Source organism: Chionomys nivalis, chromosome 19 (assembly GCF_950005125.1).
Source record: "Chionomys nivalis chromosome 19, mChiNiv1.1, whole genome shotgun sequence".
NCBI classification, from domain to species: Eukaryota; Metazoa; Chordata; class Mammalia; order Rodentia; family Cricetidae; genus Chionomys; species Chionomys nivalis.
Window position 1 is genome coordinate 39,090,656 of NC_080104.1, and position 16,373 is coordinate 39,107,028.

The window sequence follows — 16,373 nt, forward strand, 5'->3', positions numbered from 1 at the left end:
GAATACTATGGGCCTGTAGGCCGAAGATGGATGCCCCAATGGTACAGAGAAACTTTGGGTGACTGTACAGGCAGCGAGATGTCTCTGTCATTTCTAGAATTTAGAAGTTGCTTATTTCTTGTTTGCTTAGGTAATATTATATCTTTCTGGAGTCTTTGATGGAGTTGAAGAATGGTTACTTAGAGTTAACGTTTTCCTTTGTTATGATAAAAGATAAAATAGATGTAAATATTGTAACTGTAATTCTTGCTTGATAACTGTTTTGTTATATGTAATTTTGATATGTTAAAGTTAAAGCCTTCCTTTTTTTCTTTTTTTGTTTAAACAGAAAAAGGGGAAATGATGGAGGAAGGTCATTGGGTAATAAAGAAACTGCCTTGGCCCATTTGATAGGCCAGCATTTAGGTGGGTGGAGTAAACAGAATAGAATGCTTGGAGGAAGAGGAAGTGAGCTCAGATGCAGGGCAGCTCCTCTCAGGGGCAGACGCAATGAAGCAAGCCGCCAGTTCAGACATGCTGAATCTTTCCCGGTAAGACTGGTGCTACATAGATTATTAGAGATGGGTTGATCGGATTTATGAGAATTAGCCAGTAAGGACTAGAGCTAAAGGGCCAAGCAGTGTTTAAAAGAATATAGTTTGTGTGTCGTTATTTTGGGGCATGAGCTAGTCATGCTACCGGGAGCTGGGGTGGCAGGAACATAGCCCGCAGCTCCTTCAACAAATTATGGGCCCTTTCAAATAAGCAAATCATAATAGTGAAAGAACAACCCCCCTTGCTTCTGTGGCCTTCTCCATTAATAGTAGCCATCAGCTGTGGTGTGAGGGGTAGTCTCTGGGGCTACTCCTCCTCGGTGTTTGGACTGTAGGATCAAACAATAAAAGCCCTGACGACATCAGAGTTGGTCAGCCTGCTTGGGCTTCCACCGGCCATGCAGGGCTTCCGAAAATGTCTTTGTTTTCCATTCATTTCAGTTTCCTCTTTGAATATTCTCTGGTTTTGGTTTCATCCATTTTTATGTGGTTGACTGTTTTTTTTTTATATCTAGTTATTGAGTTTTATATATTGAGAATATTCTCCCACTATTGGATATGGAGTTATTGAAAATGTTGTCCTGATCTATAGGCAGCCTCTTTTTCTGAAAGGTGATCAATGTTGATGTGCCTCTTATGGACTAGTATCTGACATTATTTATAACACCTCTTTGTATTTCCACCACAAGAAACCAATCTATCTTCTCTTCTCAAACCCAGCAGTGGTTTTATTGTTTTTTTTTTTCTTTTTTCTCACCTTCTACACCACAAAGGAGTCCTGGTTATTTTATCATGTCTGTGATCAAGCCTCAGTTTAGAATCATTTTTAGTCAGGTGCTGGTGGCACACACCTTTAATCCCAGCACTCAGGAGGCAGAGGCAGAAGGCACTTTGTTAGGACCAGACAACTCTAGTCTACATGAACTAATTACTTGGCAGACTATAAAGATACAGAGAAACGCTGTCTCAAAACACAAACATCAAGCAAACAAACAATCAAAAGAATCTGTCCTAGAAAGGAAGGATTTTTCAGCACTCAGATTTTCAATGACATAGAAATTTATGGGGCTCAAAGTATCTTGTTATTATAGAGCTTGGTTGTTTTGTACCTGGTGACATTGCATGCATGTTCATGGATATTTGTACCGAACATGCCAGAGAACTAGAAAAGTGTCCGTATGTGTGTGTGTGTGTGTGCGTGCGCATATGTGTGTGCATGTTTCATGTGTGTCTATGGAGTTCTCTACCTTCCAAGACCTGATCTGTTTGTCAGGTTATCATTTGTGGTATTTTGAAGTATTAGCCTCTTATACTATAATAGGAAAGGCATTTGTAGATGTGGATTAGGTGGAGTAGGTATGGCCTTGTTGGATGAAGTGTGCCACTGTGGAAGCAGGCCTTGACCTCTCATATATGCACAAACCATTGTTAGTGTATCAGTTCACTTCCTATAACCAAGAATTCACATGTATGTAGAATGTCTGTCTACACAGTACAGTGTTGAACATCATGACAAAGGACTAAACATCTGAGAGTGTAAGCCACCAAATCAAATGATTTCCGTTATTAGAGTTACAATTATCATGATGTTTCTTTCAGCAACAGAACCATAACTAATATAAAGTTGATGCCGAGAACTGGAGTCTTTCTGTGTTGGGTGTGATTGTGTTTCTGATGAAGGAATATGGACTTTGGTACTGTGGATTAGAAAAACAGTTCAAAGGTTTAAGTGCTCCTAGTTAGGGCATACAATTAAGAGCAAGGAAGACAGTGGTGCTGAGTGGGATTTGAACTGTGTGTGACAACATTGAAAGGTTTTAGAGGAGAATAAAATTAGTATATTCCCTAAGTAATCTTGTGACATATTCATGAAGAAATATCTGAGTTTTACCCTTTTCTGAACAGTCTGACTAAGGATAAAGTGGCAAGTTTGGAAATGATCCTTAAGGCAGAGGAAATCTCACAAAAAAAAATAGTATAGTCTCTGTCAATCTGTTGTTTGTAGTGACACTAAGTAGTATTTATAATGAAAAGAGGCAAACTGAGCATTGAAAATACGAAAGATGTAGAAAATTTAAGTTAAAAGAGCACCAGGAAGGCAGTAGAATAAAGTTGGATCTTGTGTTTAAGGAGAAAAACACACTAAGATATGAAATAAAGGGAGTGGTGATGTCACGGCAACATCAACCCAGTTAAGGTAACAACTAGTGAAAAAGAATTAAAGAAAAACTGAGAGCCAGCAGCTGTGGTACGTACGTTTAATCCCAGCTCTAGTAAGGTATAGGCTGGTGGATCTCTGAGATTTAGGCAAGCATAGTATCCACAGCAAATTCCTGAGGAGTCAAGCAAAGTTAGTGAAGGAAACAAAGAGAAACCGAAAATTGGTGAAGGTATAATTAAATCAGCTAGTAACAGAACTTGGCAGCCTTAGCTACATGGTTCTGACATTAAAATCAAAAGCAGAAGAATGGCATTTAAGTATCTCGCCTTTCACCTAAGGAAAGCAGATGAGGCCAGGTATTTGTCAAGAGTGACCCTCAATGGAAGCCTATAGTGAAATTGTGTAAAGGTGTGAACTTGAAACCTGTATTGCCTAGAGTACACCAAGATTTTGTGGATGCCAGAACCATTGGTTATCTGCCAAGGGTAGCTGCTTCTCTTGTTGGGACCTAAAGCCCCACCAAGGAGGAGGTCACCCCAAGAGACACTCTCAGAACGGTTGATTCAATAGCAGGAAGAATTTTTATTCTGCTGCTGTGGCAGAGATTCCTCAGCCTTGAGAGGAAAAGGAACCCTTCTTTGACTCCTACAGGCCCTTTTAAAGGAAAAAGCACAAAATCAGGGAGGGGTAGTACAAAATCAAAGGGAGAGTCCAGAAATCATTTGTCAACTATTTTGACTAGTTCATTCCACGGCCAGCTAACTCGAATTGATCAGTGCTATGGCGATTACAAGGAGCAACACCTGCAGCTCGTCTCACCTCAGGTCCAGGTTCTGGGTCTACTGTGAAGACTACAGAGGGGATGGAAAGTACTCAAAACTCCAGTGCATATGGCGTTGGTTACCAGGGTAGTGGTTCCCAGGAAGGGGGGTGCACTAATGCTGAAGTGCCCCAAAGTTTTTCACTCTAGTGTAGCATCAGCCTAAGTGAAAACAGTATGTTGACAGTTAAAGCACTAGGGATAAATGCAGGTTCCACAGTCAGTGGCCCAATCCTCACAACTCTCATCACATTCAGGCGTTCTAATTTGGTTTTTTACAGGCTCCATTCTATCAGTCCACAGTCACTGATCTCTCACTATCTCATATCAGCTATTCCTGTGAGTATACCTATCATAGTTTTGATCCCTAGGCTCGTTCTCTCTCTCTCTCTTTTTTTATTCATTTTTAATTGTGGTAATTTTTTTGCTTTATAAATAATATCATTCAAAGTTTCCACATCTTCCCCCTTCTCCCATTTCACTCATGCTCCCCCACTAACGCTACCCCTCGCACCCTCCAATCCTAAGAGGGGGCAGGGTGGTACCCTGCCCTGTGGGAAGTCCAAGGTCCTCCCCCTCCATCCTGTCTTAGAAAGGTATGCATCTAACTAGGCTAGGATCCCAAAAAGCCACTACATTAAGTAGAGAAAAATCCCAGTGCCATTATCATTGGCTTCTAATTCTGTCCCAACTGTCAGCCACATTCAGAGGGTCCAGTTTGTTCCCACGTTCATTCAGTCCTAGTCCAGCTTGCTTTGGTGAGCTCCCATTAGATCAAGCACACTGTCTCAGCTGGTAAACCAACCCCTTGCAGTCCTGACTTCCTTGCTCATATTCTCCCTCTTTCTGCTCTTCAACTGAACCTTGGGAGCTCAGTCCAGTGCTCAGATGGAGGTCTCTGTCTCTATCTCCATCTGTCGCCAGACGAACGTTCTGTGGTGATATTCAAGATAGTCATCAGTCTGACTATGGGACAAAGTCAGTTCAGGCACCCTCACCTCCACTGCCCAGGGTCCTAGCTGCAGACGTCCCCGTGGAAACCTGGGAACCCCTCTAAAGCCAAGCCTCTTGCCAACCCCAAATTGGCTCCCTTAATTAAGATATCTTCTTCTCTGCTCCCATATCCTTCCTTCCTCCATCTCAACCATCCCACTCCCCCAAGCTCTCCCCAAACCTCTTCTTCTCCCTACTCTCTCTCCCTCTCCTCTTTCCCTACAACATCCAATGCCCATGCTTCCACCTTTTGCCTGGCAATCTTGTCTGCTTCCAAATCCAGGAGGATCTCTAAATGTTTTCCCTTGGTTTAACATTATTATTTAATCGGAAGAGAGTGAAGAATGGGTGAGGCAGGAAATGAGAAGGGAGTTTGAACAGGGATAGCTATGTGAAATGAAAAAGATCATATAAAAATCATTTAAAATGGAAAAAAGAAAGTATGTTGCCAGCAATGAGCTGAAAAAAAGTTGGATATCAGAAAAGCGTTTTGGCATCAGACTTAAAGATGCAGACTTTGGAGTAAGCACTGATTTTTTTGGTCCAGTTTGCTTTGGTCTAGTATCTCCTCACTATGTTCTCTTTCCTACTTTTTGAACAGTAGTACATATCTTTTAACATTTTAGGTTGAAAGTGTTTAAAATGGCTTTTGTTTTTCAATTTTCCAGCAGATTATAATTAAAATATTATATGAACCTCCTCAGAGTGGACATTCAACGTTGAGTTCAAACATTGTTGAGACTGTGATATACAAAGGGGCAATTTGAGGCTGCATAAAACGAAATTTGCGTTATGATATTGCTACAAGTTTATAGGGCACAGGGATTAAAGGGGGTAGCTTGAATGTAACCAGCCTCGAAAAAATCCCAGGGTGTGGCGTTACTAGGAAGTGTGCCTTTGTTGGAGAATTGTGCCCTTGTTTTTGGACGTGTGTCACTTTGGAGGTGAGCTGTGAGGTGGCACATAGACTCAAGCCATGTGCAGTGTACGAAACCACTTCCCATTATCTGTAGGATGAAAATTTGCATCCTCATCCACTCTCAGCTCCTTCATCAGCACCATGTCTTCTTGCATGCCACCATGTCTGTGAAGGATGATCCTAGATTAAACCTCTGAAGCTTTACTTAGTCATCTAGCTAAATATTTTCCTTTGTAAGTGGTCAATGTGTACTCCACAGCAACAGAACCTCTAACAACATGCTGTGTGCTAAAGAACACAAGCTTATGTGTGGTTTTGTTATAGGAAAGTTTGTACCTAACAGGAGCTAAACCCATTCTGTATGAGAGGACCGTGGCTGGTTTGGAGGGAATGCACAGGAGGAATTGCCACCTACCCTGTCATCTGTTTGTAGTTATTTGAATGTAGTGTAGGGACTTCTGTGTAGTATGTGATACTTATCCATCCCTGTGTATGGTTGAGATGAAAAGAAGAGAAATATAAGAGAAAGAGACACTTGCCTTTTGTGAATATCGTGACCATGATAATAAGGCAGGGGATTATTTAGTAAATTTCAATAAGGAATGGGGTTTATATAAGTGGGCATAAAATTGTTAGAGGTGAGGTATATAGTCGGCCCTGATGTGTATATGAGAAAAGAGCTGTTATTATGTCGTGAGGGCAGCGAATAGCAAATAAGACCTGAAATATAGACATATATGTGTATTCGAGACTTTGCCTATACACAATATGATACTAAATAAATCATGAACCAACGCTATGTGGAGGGCTTGTAGTTTATGTTTGTTTACCTTGCAGGCCCTGACACCCAGTTGTCTGTGTTCATGCATTTCTCTGTGTGTTTGTGTGTGGTTTTGACTTCAGGGTGGAGATGCATAACAGGTGCCATATGAGACTGTACTTTTGTCATTTAGAAATATATATTTATTAATATAACAGAGTTAAAATACAATGGAAGGGAACATCTTGGTGGCCTAAGCAATTGGGGCCCTTACGGATTACACTATCACATCATCTCTTTCTTTGAAGCTTACACAAGGATTCAGAGTTCAGTCTGGAATGGGCATGCCACAGATCAACAGTGCACCGAGAACATGCGAAATTCGCTTCCTCATCCGTTTCCAGCCCGTGAATGGCCTGGATGCAGAGGTTGTGGATCCGATCTGAGGCTGGTCATTGGGAATATTGGGTTCCAGGGATAGTTTCTGTGTCGAGAAGTCCATGTTCAGAAACAATGTGGGTCTTCCATCCAAGGGTGGTTCAGATAAGGAGAGATCACCAGGCGAGCTGTCCAAAGAATTCATGTTGTCTCCAATGTCCCCAGTAGCACACTTGATAACATTAGCCATCATGACATCTCCTTCTGGGACTGTGACGTCTGAACAGGGATTCAGCTCCAGGCAGGAGTATTTATTGAGCTTGATAAGACTTTGACATTTCTTGTGTCTTCCTTCTACACCCTCTTCTTTAGATTGTCTCTTCCCAGCTTCTCTTTTTGAGGCAAGGGCTGGTTCACTGGCTCTCCTCTTCAATGAGAATAGAGGGTGATGAGCATCTATGTGGCTGCTCTTTAAACACAGATGTTCAGTTTGCTGGAAACTGATCTCACACCACAATTTGTGTTTTAGAATATTAAAAGTTGCTGTTACTTCATTTGGTTGCCTGTATCTTAGTGATGAAAAAATATCTTCCAAGTTATAACCCATGGTGCACATAGTCTCTACAAGCCTTGGAAGGATTTCTTTAGTTGTAGGTGCTGTATGTTTTTTAATGGTGCCCAGCCATGGTCTTTTCACAAGTTGACTTACTGTTATTCTCCTGTTGGTGGGGACCGTAAGTAATTGTGCAATGATGACAAAACAGGGTTTAGACAAGTCAAAGGGGATGGGATACCTTGTTTTAGTAATGAGCCTGTGCATACCATGTAATGTGTCCTCTGTGTATGGAAATTGTCCTGTGACCATTACATATAGGAGGACTCCCAAGCTCCACATGTCAACAGCCAGCCCATCATAAGGTTTCCTTGCCAACATCTCTGGAGCCATATAGTGTAAAGAACCACAGACCTTCTTCAACATTTGCCGCTTTGCAAGATGAATTGCCAAACCAAAATCACAAAGCTTGACATTGCCATCTTCGTCAATAAGGATATTCTCCAATTTAATATCGCGATGGGCAATGCGTCTTTGGTGGAGAAAGTGCACGGCTGATACGACCTGTTGGAAGATGGGTCTAGCCTCCTGCTCCTTTAAACATCCAACCTCACTGAGGAACATCTGTAGATCCTTTCCAGCCACATACTCCATTATTAAATAAGTCTTTGACTGTGTGTCAATGACGTGAAAAAAATGAATGATGTTACTGTGTTCCAAAGTCTGAAGGATCTTTACTTCAGAGTTCATCTCATCCACAGTATTGCTTTTTTTCCTAAGGATCTTGACAGCAACCTGTGTTTTGGTGGGAATGTGGCAGGCAAGCTTCACCTCCCTGAAAGTACCTACGCCTAGAGGTGTTAAGATCTTGAACTCTTTGTCCAGGATGTCGTCGTCCCAGGGGCTGGCCATCGTGTGTCGTCTCAATCCACCTACTTCTCTTGTTGGCAGGCAATGCTAGAAACAAACATTTAATCAACGTTACGATTCAGGTCTAGCACTATGAATCCATGGTTATCAAATCTTAGATTTCCCAAACAAAACTAATGATGCACTTCAAGGACATAGAAATACTAGAAGAACCCAACCTCAAAGCAGTAAACAATGAATCACAGTAAAGATGAAAGAGATAATCGCTGATGTGTCCATTCAAATACATATACTTACATCAGAGAAATAATGATTTGATTATTTTCAACAATGAACCAAATGAAAATCTTTGGCCAATCTTATCAAGTTTAAGAGATACAAATTAAATTATAGGTAAAAAGGGATAATGTTCTAGCCAAATAACAATCCAGATAATACCTTCTGGATACTTCAAATATTAAAACCTAGGGAATTTGAAAGAATGAAAAAAATTCCTAGATTTGTGTGAACATTGCAATATGATAAAAGAAAACCCCTTAAACACATGAGACATACGTAGCAAGTGTGGCTATTGAGAGAAACACATAAAGCCATGGTGCTGGAAATATCGTGTTATAAAGCTGGGTTGTTTTGTGGCTGATGTCATTTCAGTATACATTCTCTATCCTGCACTGACTTACTTCCTATCAAGTGTCGCCTTTATGACTTCCAAAGCTTTCCAATCAGCACTGGCTTATTGTCACTTAGTGCTCAAAAAACCTGAGTTCGTGCTAAGAAAACCACCGTGGTAGTTTGAATGAGACAGGTCCCTACAAAATTGGGCATTTGAGCACCAGTTTAGGGCCCATTTGGTTAATTTCATGTGGTGGAGCCTTGTTGACTTATTAGTCAGAGTTCTCTAAACAACAGAGCACCTATTACTATGAACCTCTCTCCCCCTTGGAATTTATGGGAATCACTTACACGCTGCTGTCCAGGGAATCCGACAATGGCTGGCTATGAACTGAAACTTCAGAAATTTCAGGAGTTGCTCAGTCCACAGTGCTTTCTCTCTTGGCTCGTCTTCAGTATCTACTGGAATCCCAAAGAAGTTGGTTCTTATACCCAGGAAGGAATAAAGATGCGAAAAAGGTGAGGGCCAGAGACAAATGAGCCAAAGCCTCCTCCTGCGTGTTTATATAGTCTTCCAGCACAAGGCGTGGCCGAAATTAAGGGTGTGTCTTCCGGCATCATGAACTGGATTAAAGGCGTGTGTCTTCCCACCAAATTCAATCATCAAAGGAGTGTCTTTCCCTCCTTGAGATTGAGAACAAACCAATCAAAAATGATCCATTACAGGCGTGCCCTCCATTTTTGACTTGTAGTTCATTCCAGTTGTAGTCATGTTGGCAATCAAAAATAACACTCACAATTGCAGAATTCCCTCCATTTTATTGACCTTGAGATTAATGAGCTTAGCCTTCATCATTTGCTGTCTGTGCTTTCTGATTTAATTTTAAAATGTTAGTGGGTTATCCCACCGCCCTAGCCTTTAGAAAACTGCAGTGTGTCACACAGCATATTCTTCTGCCCAGTCAGGTTTACAATGCAATTAGTCATTAGACTTTATTTTTTCTTTTTATTACATTCTTCTATTACTTTTATTTTCGGCTCTTTGGATTTTAGGCTCTATGGTTCCTTTAACTTTTTGGATGTTGTAAGAGGGTTTATATGTGTAACGGCCCTGGTTGTCCTGGAACTCCATGTGTAAACCAGGTTAGCCTTGAACTCACAATCAGATGTGGATGATTCTGCCTGAAGGATATTGAGATTAAAGGTGAGAATCACCACTGTTTGACAGTTTCTGGTTTCTTATGGATGATAAATACCAGATCAGCACTGGGGTTCATCTCAGATATCACACAGAAAATGGGATCCTATTTTTGACAGGGCTTTGGGGTGAGGATTATTAGTGTCTCCTTGTGAATTCTGGGCTGCCAGCCACCTCTCTTCCCTTCAGGCCTTCCTCTCTAAGGTTTACCAGGCTCTACCTTTAGGCTTGTAGGTGGAGACAGCACCACTGTCCCACCTTCACCCCCGTCCCTAAATCCCACCAGGTGAGTCTCCCAGGAGAGCTGGCAGTGCTTACTGCACCAACAGCACCTCCAAGTTACAAGCTCCAGGTAGATAAAAGACCTGTCCTATTTAGAGATGACATCTGCTTGCTTCTGCAAAACCAGATTGTGGAGTAGTTGTTGGTGTGTGTGGACTGAATGCATTGGATCTTATACAATATAAATACAATTCTGAAGCCATTTCTGACAATTCTGAACCTTCTCAGCCTCCGTGCCAAAGTGTTTCCCCTCCTCCCCTAGGAGCCAAGGACCTAACAGCTACACTCACACGTACTCAGTTCCTGAACAATTACCCATACACGTATGTTTTGATTCAGTCCCTGGGAAATGCGCTCAAAATGACCTCTTACCTCATCTGATCTGACAACAGCTCTCCAGCCAATTATTGGTAATAGGCCTTTCGAATAAGCAAATCATAATAGTCAAAGAACAAGCCTGTTGCTTCTGTGTGTATGTGTGTGCATGTCCATTAATAGTAGCCTGTACCAGCTATTCAAGATCTCTCGGCTTCCCGAATGCTGAGGAACCCTGTGATGAAAAAATTAATAAAATCCTCATGCTTTCACATAAGCTGTGGTGTGATGGGTGGTCTCTTGGGCGACTCCTCCTCAGTGTTTGGACTGTAGGATCAAAAAATAAGCCCTGATGGCATCAGAGTTGGTCAGCCTGCATGGAGTTGGATCCTGTGTTTAAGGAGAAAAACACATTAAGATATGAAATAAAGGGAGTGGTGATGTCACGGCAACATCAACCCAGTTAAGGTAACAACTAGTGAAAAAGAATTAAAGAAAAACTGAGAGCCAGCAGCTGTGGTACGTACGTTTAATCCCAGCTCTAGTAAGGTATAGGCTGGTGGATCTCTGAGATTTAGGCAAGCACAGTATCCACAGCAAATTCCTGAGAAGTCAAGCAAAGTTAGTGAAGGAAACAAAGAGAAACCGAAAATTGGTGAAGGTATAATTAAATCAGCTAGTAACAGAACTTGGCAGCCTTAGCTACATGGTTCTGACATTAAAATCAAAAGCAGAAGAATGGCATTTAAGTATCTCGCCTTTCACCTAAGGAAAGCAGATGAGGCCAGGTATTTGTCAAGAGTGACCCTCAATGGAAGCCTATAGTGAAATTGTGTGAAGGTGTGAACTTGAAACCTGTATTGCCTAGAGTACACCAAGATTTTGTGGATGCCAGAACCATTGGTTATCTGCCAAGTGTAGCTGCTTCTCTTGAAGCAAGAGAGGGGGTCACCCCAAGAGACACTCTCAGAACGGTTGATTCAATAGCAGGAAGAATTTTTATTCTGCTGCTGTGGCAGAGATTCCTCAGCCTTGAGAGGAAAAGGAACCCTTCTTTGACTCCTACAGGCCCTTTTAAAGGAAAAAGCACAAAATCAGGGAGGGGTAGTACAAAATCAAAGGGAGAGTCCAGAAATCATTTGTCAACTATTTTGACTAGTTCATTCCACGGCCAGCTAACTCGAATTGATCAGTGCTATGGCGATTACAAGGAGCAACACCTGCAGCTCGTCTCACCCCAGGTCCAGGTTCTGGGTCTACTGTGAAGACTAGAGAGGGGATGGAAAGTACTCAAAACTCCAGTGCATATGGCGTTGGTTACCAGGGTAGTGGTTCCCAGGAAGGGGGGTGCAGTAATGCTAAAGTGCCCCAAAGTTTTTCACTCTAGTGTAGCATCAACCTAAGTGAAAACAGTATGTTGACAGTTAAAGCACTAGGGATAAATGCTGGTTCCACAGTCAGTGGCCCAATCCTCACAACTCTCCATCACATTCAGGGGTTCTAATTTTCTTTTATACAGGTTCCATTCTATCAGTCCAGAGTCACTGATCTCTCACTATCTCATATCAGCTATTCCTGAGAGTATCACAATCATAGTTTTGATCGCTAGGCTCGTTCTCTCTCTCTTTTTTTTCCATTTTTTTAATTGTGGTAATTTTTTTGCTTTATAAATAATATCATTCAAAGTTTCCACATTTCCCCTTCTCCCATTTCACTCATGCTCCCCCACTAACGCTATCCCTCTCACCCTCCAATCCTAAGAGGGGGCAGGGTGGTACCCTGCCCTGTGGGAAGTCCAAGGTCCTCCCCCTCCTTCCTGTCTTAGAAAGGTACGCATCTAACTAGGCTAGGATCCCAAAAAGCCACTACATTAAGTAGAGAAAAATCCCAGTGCCATTATCATTGGCTTCTAATTCTGTCCCAACTGTCAGCCACATTCAGAGGGTCCAGTTTGTTCCCACGTTCGTTCAGTCCCAGTCCAGCTGGCTTTGGTGAGCTCCCATTAGATCAAGCACACTGTCTCAGCTGGTAAACCAACCCCTTGCAGTCCTAACTTCCTTGCTCATATTCTCCCTCTTTCTGCTCTTCAACTGAACCTTGGGAGCTCAGTCCAGTGCTCGGATGGAGGTCTCTGTCTCTATCTCCATCTGTCGCCAGACGAACATTCTGTGGTGATATTCAAGATAGTCATCAGTCTGACTATGGGACAAAGTCAGTTCAGGCACCCTCACCTCCACTGCCCAGGGTCCTAGCTGCAGACATCCCCGTGGAAACCTGGGAACCCCTCTAAAGCCAAGCCTCTTGCCAACCCCAAATTGGCTCCCTTAATTAAGATATCTTCTTCTCTGCTCCCATATCCTTCCTTCCTCCATCTCAACCATCCCACTCCCCCAAGCTCTCCCCAAACCTCTTCTTCTCCCTACTCTCTCTCCCTCTCCTCTTTCCCTACAACATCCCATGCCCATGCTTCCACCTTTTGCCTGGCAATCTTGTCTGCTTCCAAATCCAGGAGGATCTCTAAATGTTTTCCCTTGGTTTCACATTATTATTTAATCGGAAGAGAGTGAAGAATGAGTGAGGAAATGAGAAGGGAGTTTGAACAGGGATAGCTATGTGTAATGAAAAAGACCATATTATAAAAATCATTTAAAATGGAATGTTGCCAGCAATGAGCTGAAAAAAGTTGGATATTGGAAGAGCATTTTGGCATCAGACTTAAAGATGCAGACTTTGAAGTAAGCACTGATTTTTTTGGTCCAGTTTGCTTTGGTCTAGTATCTCCTCACTATGTTCTCTTTCCTACTTTTTGAACAGTAGTGCATATCTTTTAACATTTTAGGTTGAAAGTGTTTAAAATGGCTTTTGTTTTTTAATTTTCCAGCAGATTATAATTAAAATATTATATGAACCTCCTCAGAGTAGACAGTCAACGTTGAGTTCAAACATTGTTGTGACTGTGATATACAAAGGGGCAATTTGAAGCTGCATAAAATGAAATTTGCGTTATGATATTGCTACAAGTTTATAGGGCACAGGGACGAAAGGTGGTAGCTTGAATGTAACCAGCCTCGAAAAAATCCCAGGGTGTGGCGTTACTAGGAAGTGTGCCTTTGTTGGAGAATTGTGCCCTTGTTTTTGGATGTGTATTACTTTGGAGGTGAGCTGTGAGGTGGCACATAGACTCAAGCCATGTGCAGTGTACTACACCACTTCCCAGTATCTGTAGGATGAAAATTTGCATCCTCATCTACTCTCAGCTCCTTCATCAGCACCATGTCTTCTTGCATGCCACCATGTCTGTGAAGGATGATCCTAGATTAAACCTCTGAAGTTTTACTTAGTCATCTAGCTAAATAATTTCCTTTGTAAGTGGTCAATGTGTACTCCACAGCAACAGAAACTCTAACAGCATGCTGTGTACTAATGAACACCAGCTTAAGTGTGGTTTCGTTATAGGAAAGTTTGTACCTAGCAGGAGCTAAACCCATTCTGTATGAGAGGACCGTGGCTGGTTTGGAGGGAATGCACAGGAGGAATTGCCACCTACCCTGTCATCTGCTTGTAGCTATTTGAATGTAGTGTAGGGACTTCTGTGTAGTACGTGATGCTTATCCATCCCAGTGTATGGTTGAGATGAAAAGCAGAGAAATATAAAAGAAAGAGACACTTGCCTTTTGTGAATATCGTGACCATGATAATCAGGCAGGGGGTTATATAGTAAAGTTTAATAATGAATGGGGTTTACAAGTGGGAATAAAATTGTTAGAGGTGAGGTATATAGTCGGCCCTGATGTGTATATGAGAAAGGAGCTGTTATTTTGTCGGGAGGGCAGTGAATAGCAAGTAAGACCTGAAATATAGACATATATGTATATGTGAGACTTTGTCTGTACACAATATGATACTAAATAAATTATAACCAACGCTATGTGGAGGGCTTGGAGTTTATGTTTGTTTTCCTTGCAGGCCCTGACACCCAGTTGTTTGTATTCATGCATTTCTCTGTGTGTGTGTGTGTGGTTTTGACTTTAGGGTGGAGATGCATAACAGGTGCCATAGGAGACTGTACTTTTGTTATTTAGAAAAATATATTTATTAATATAACAGTTAAAATACAATGAAAGGGAATATCTTGGTGGCAAAAGCAATTGCGCCCATCACCGATTACACTTTCAACACATTTTCTTTGGAGCATAAAAAAGGATGCAGAGCTCAGTCTGGAATGGGCATGACACAGATCAACAGTGCATCGAGTACATGGGAAATTCATTCCTCATCCGTTTCCAGCCCTTGAATGGCCTGGATGCAGAGGTTGTGGATTCGATCTCAGGCTGGTCATTGGGAATATTGGGTTCCATGGAAGGTTCCTCTGTCGAGAAGTCCATGTTCAGAAACAATGTGGGTCTTCCATCCAAGTGTAATTCAAATAAGGAGAGATCACCAGGCCAGATGTCCACAGAATTCATGTTGTCTCCAATGTCCCCATTACCACACTTAATGACATTAGCCATCAGGACATTTCCTTCTGTGACTGTGACTTCTGAACAGGGCTTCAGCTCCAAGCATGAGTATTTGTTGAGCTTGACAAGACTTTGGCAACTCTTGCATCTTCCTTCTACACCTTCTTTTTTTGATTGTCTCTTCCCAGCTTCTCTAATTGTTGCCAGGGCTGGTTCACTGGCTCTCCTCTTCAGTGAGAATAGAGGGTGTTGAGCATCTATGTGGCTGCTCTTTAAACACGGATGCTCAGTTTGCTTATGACTGTCCTCAGAGCTCAATTTGTGTTTTAGAATATTAAAAGTTGCTGTTACGTTATTTGGTTGCCTGTATCTTAGTGTTGAAAAAATATCTTCCAAGTTATAACCCATGGTGCACATAGTCTCTACAAGCCTTGGAAGGATTTCTTTAGTTGTAGGTGTTGTATGGGTTTTTACGGAGTCCAGCCATGGTCTTCTCACAAGTTGATAGATTGTTATTCTCCTCTTAGTGGGAACCATGAGTAATTGTGCAATGGTGATGTGACAGGGTTTTGACAAGTGGTCAAAGACAGGATACTTTGTGTTGGTGATGAGCCTGTGCATACCATGTAATGTGTCTTCTGTGTATGGAAATTGTCCTGTGACCATTACATATAGGACGACTCCTAAGCTCCACATATCAACAGCCAGTCCATCATACGGTTTCCTTGCCAACATCTCTGGAGCTATATAGAGCAAGGACCCACAGAGTTCTTCCAACTTCTGCCCCTCTGCGAGCTGAATTGCCATACCAAAATCACAAAGCTTAACGTTACCATCTCCGTCAATAAGGATATTCTCCAATTTAATATCGCGATGGGCAATGCGTCTTTGGTGGAGAAAGTGCACGGCTGATACGACCTGTTGGAAGATGGGTCTAGCCTCCTGCTCCTTTAAACATCCAACCTCACTGAGGAACATCTGTAGATCCTTTCCAGCCACATACTCCATGATTATATAAGTCTTTGATTGTGTGTCAACGACGTGAAAAAAATGAATGATGTTACTGTGTTCCAAAGTCTCAAGGATCTTTACTTCAGACTTGATCTCATCCAGAGTATTGCATTTTTTACTAAGGATCTTAACAGCAACCTGTGTTTTGGTGGGAATGTGGCAGGCAAGCTTCACCTCCCCGAAAGAACCTACACCTAGAGGTGTTAAGATCTTGAAATCTTTGTCAAGGATGTTGTCGTCCCAGGGGCTGGCCATCATGTGTCGTCTCAATCCACCTACTTCTCTTGTTGGCAGGCAATGCTAGAAACAAAAATTTAACCACCGTTAAGATGCAGGTCTAGCACTATGAATCCATGGTTATCAAATCTTAGATTTCCCAAAGAAAACTAATGATGCACTTCAAGGACATAGAAATACTAGAAGAACCCAACCTCAAAGCACAGCACCTTATACAAGAATACAGTCAACCTCTCTCCCCTTTGGAATTTATGGGAATCACTTACACGCT

The 16,373-nt window shown here is 42.0% G+C and overlaps 2 protein-coding genes across 2 annotated transcripts; both read right to left on the reverse strand.

The window, feature by feature from the left end:
• Window positions 1-6,514: 6,514 nt before the first annotated feature.
• On the reverse strand, window positions 6,515-8,029 carry LOC130890393 (putative sperm motility kinase W). The gene has a single exon (XM_057794324.1). The coding sequence runs from the start codon at window positions 8,027-8,029 to the stop codon at window positions 6,515-6,517; it is 1,515 nt and encodes a 504-aa protein (XP_057650307.1).
• Window positions 8,030-14,632: 6,603 nt separating this feature from the next.
• LOC130890394 (sperm motility kinase-like) lies at window positions 14,633-16,123 on the reverse strand. Its single transcript, XM_057794325.1, has one exon. The coding sequence runs from the start codon at window positions 16,121-16,123 to the stop codon at window positions 14,633-14,635; it is 1,491 nt and encodes a 496-aa protein (XP_057650308.1).
• Between the last annotated feature and the right edge of the window lie 250 nt (window positions 16,124-16,373).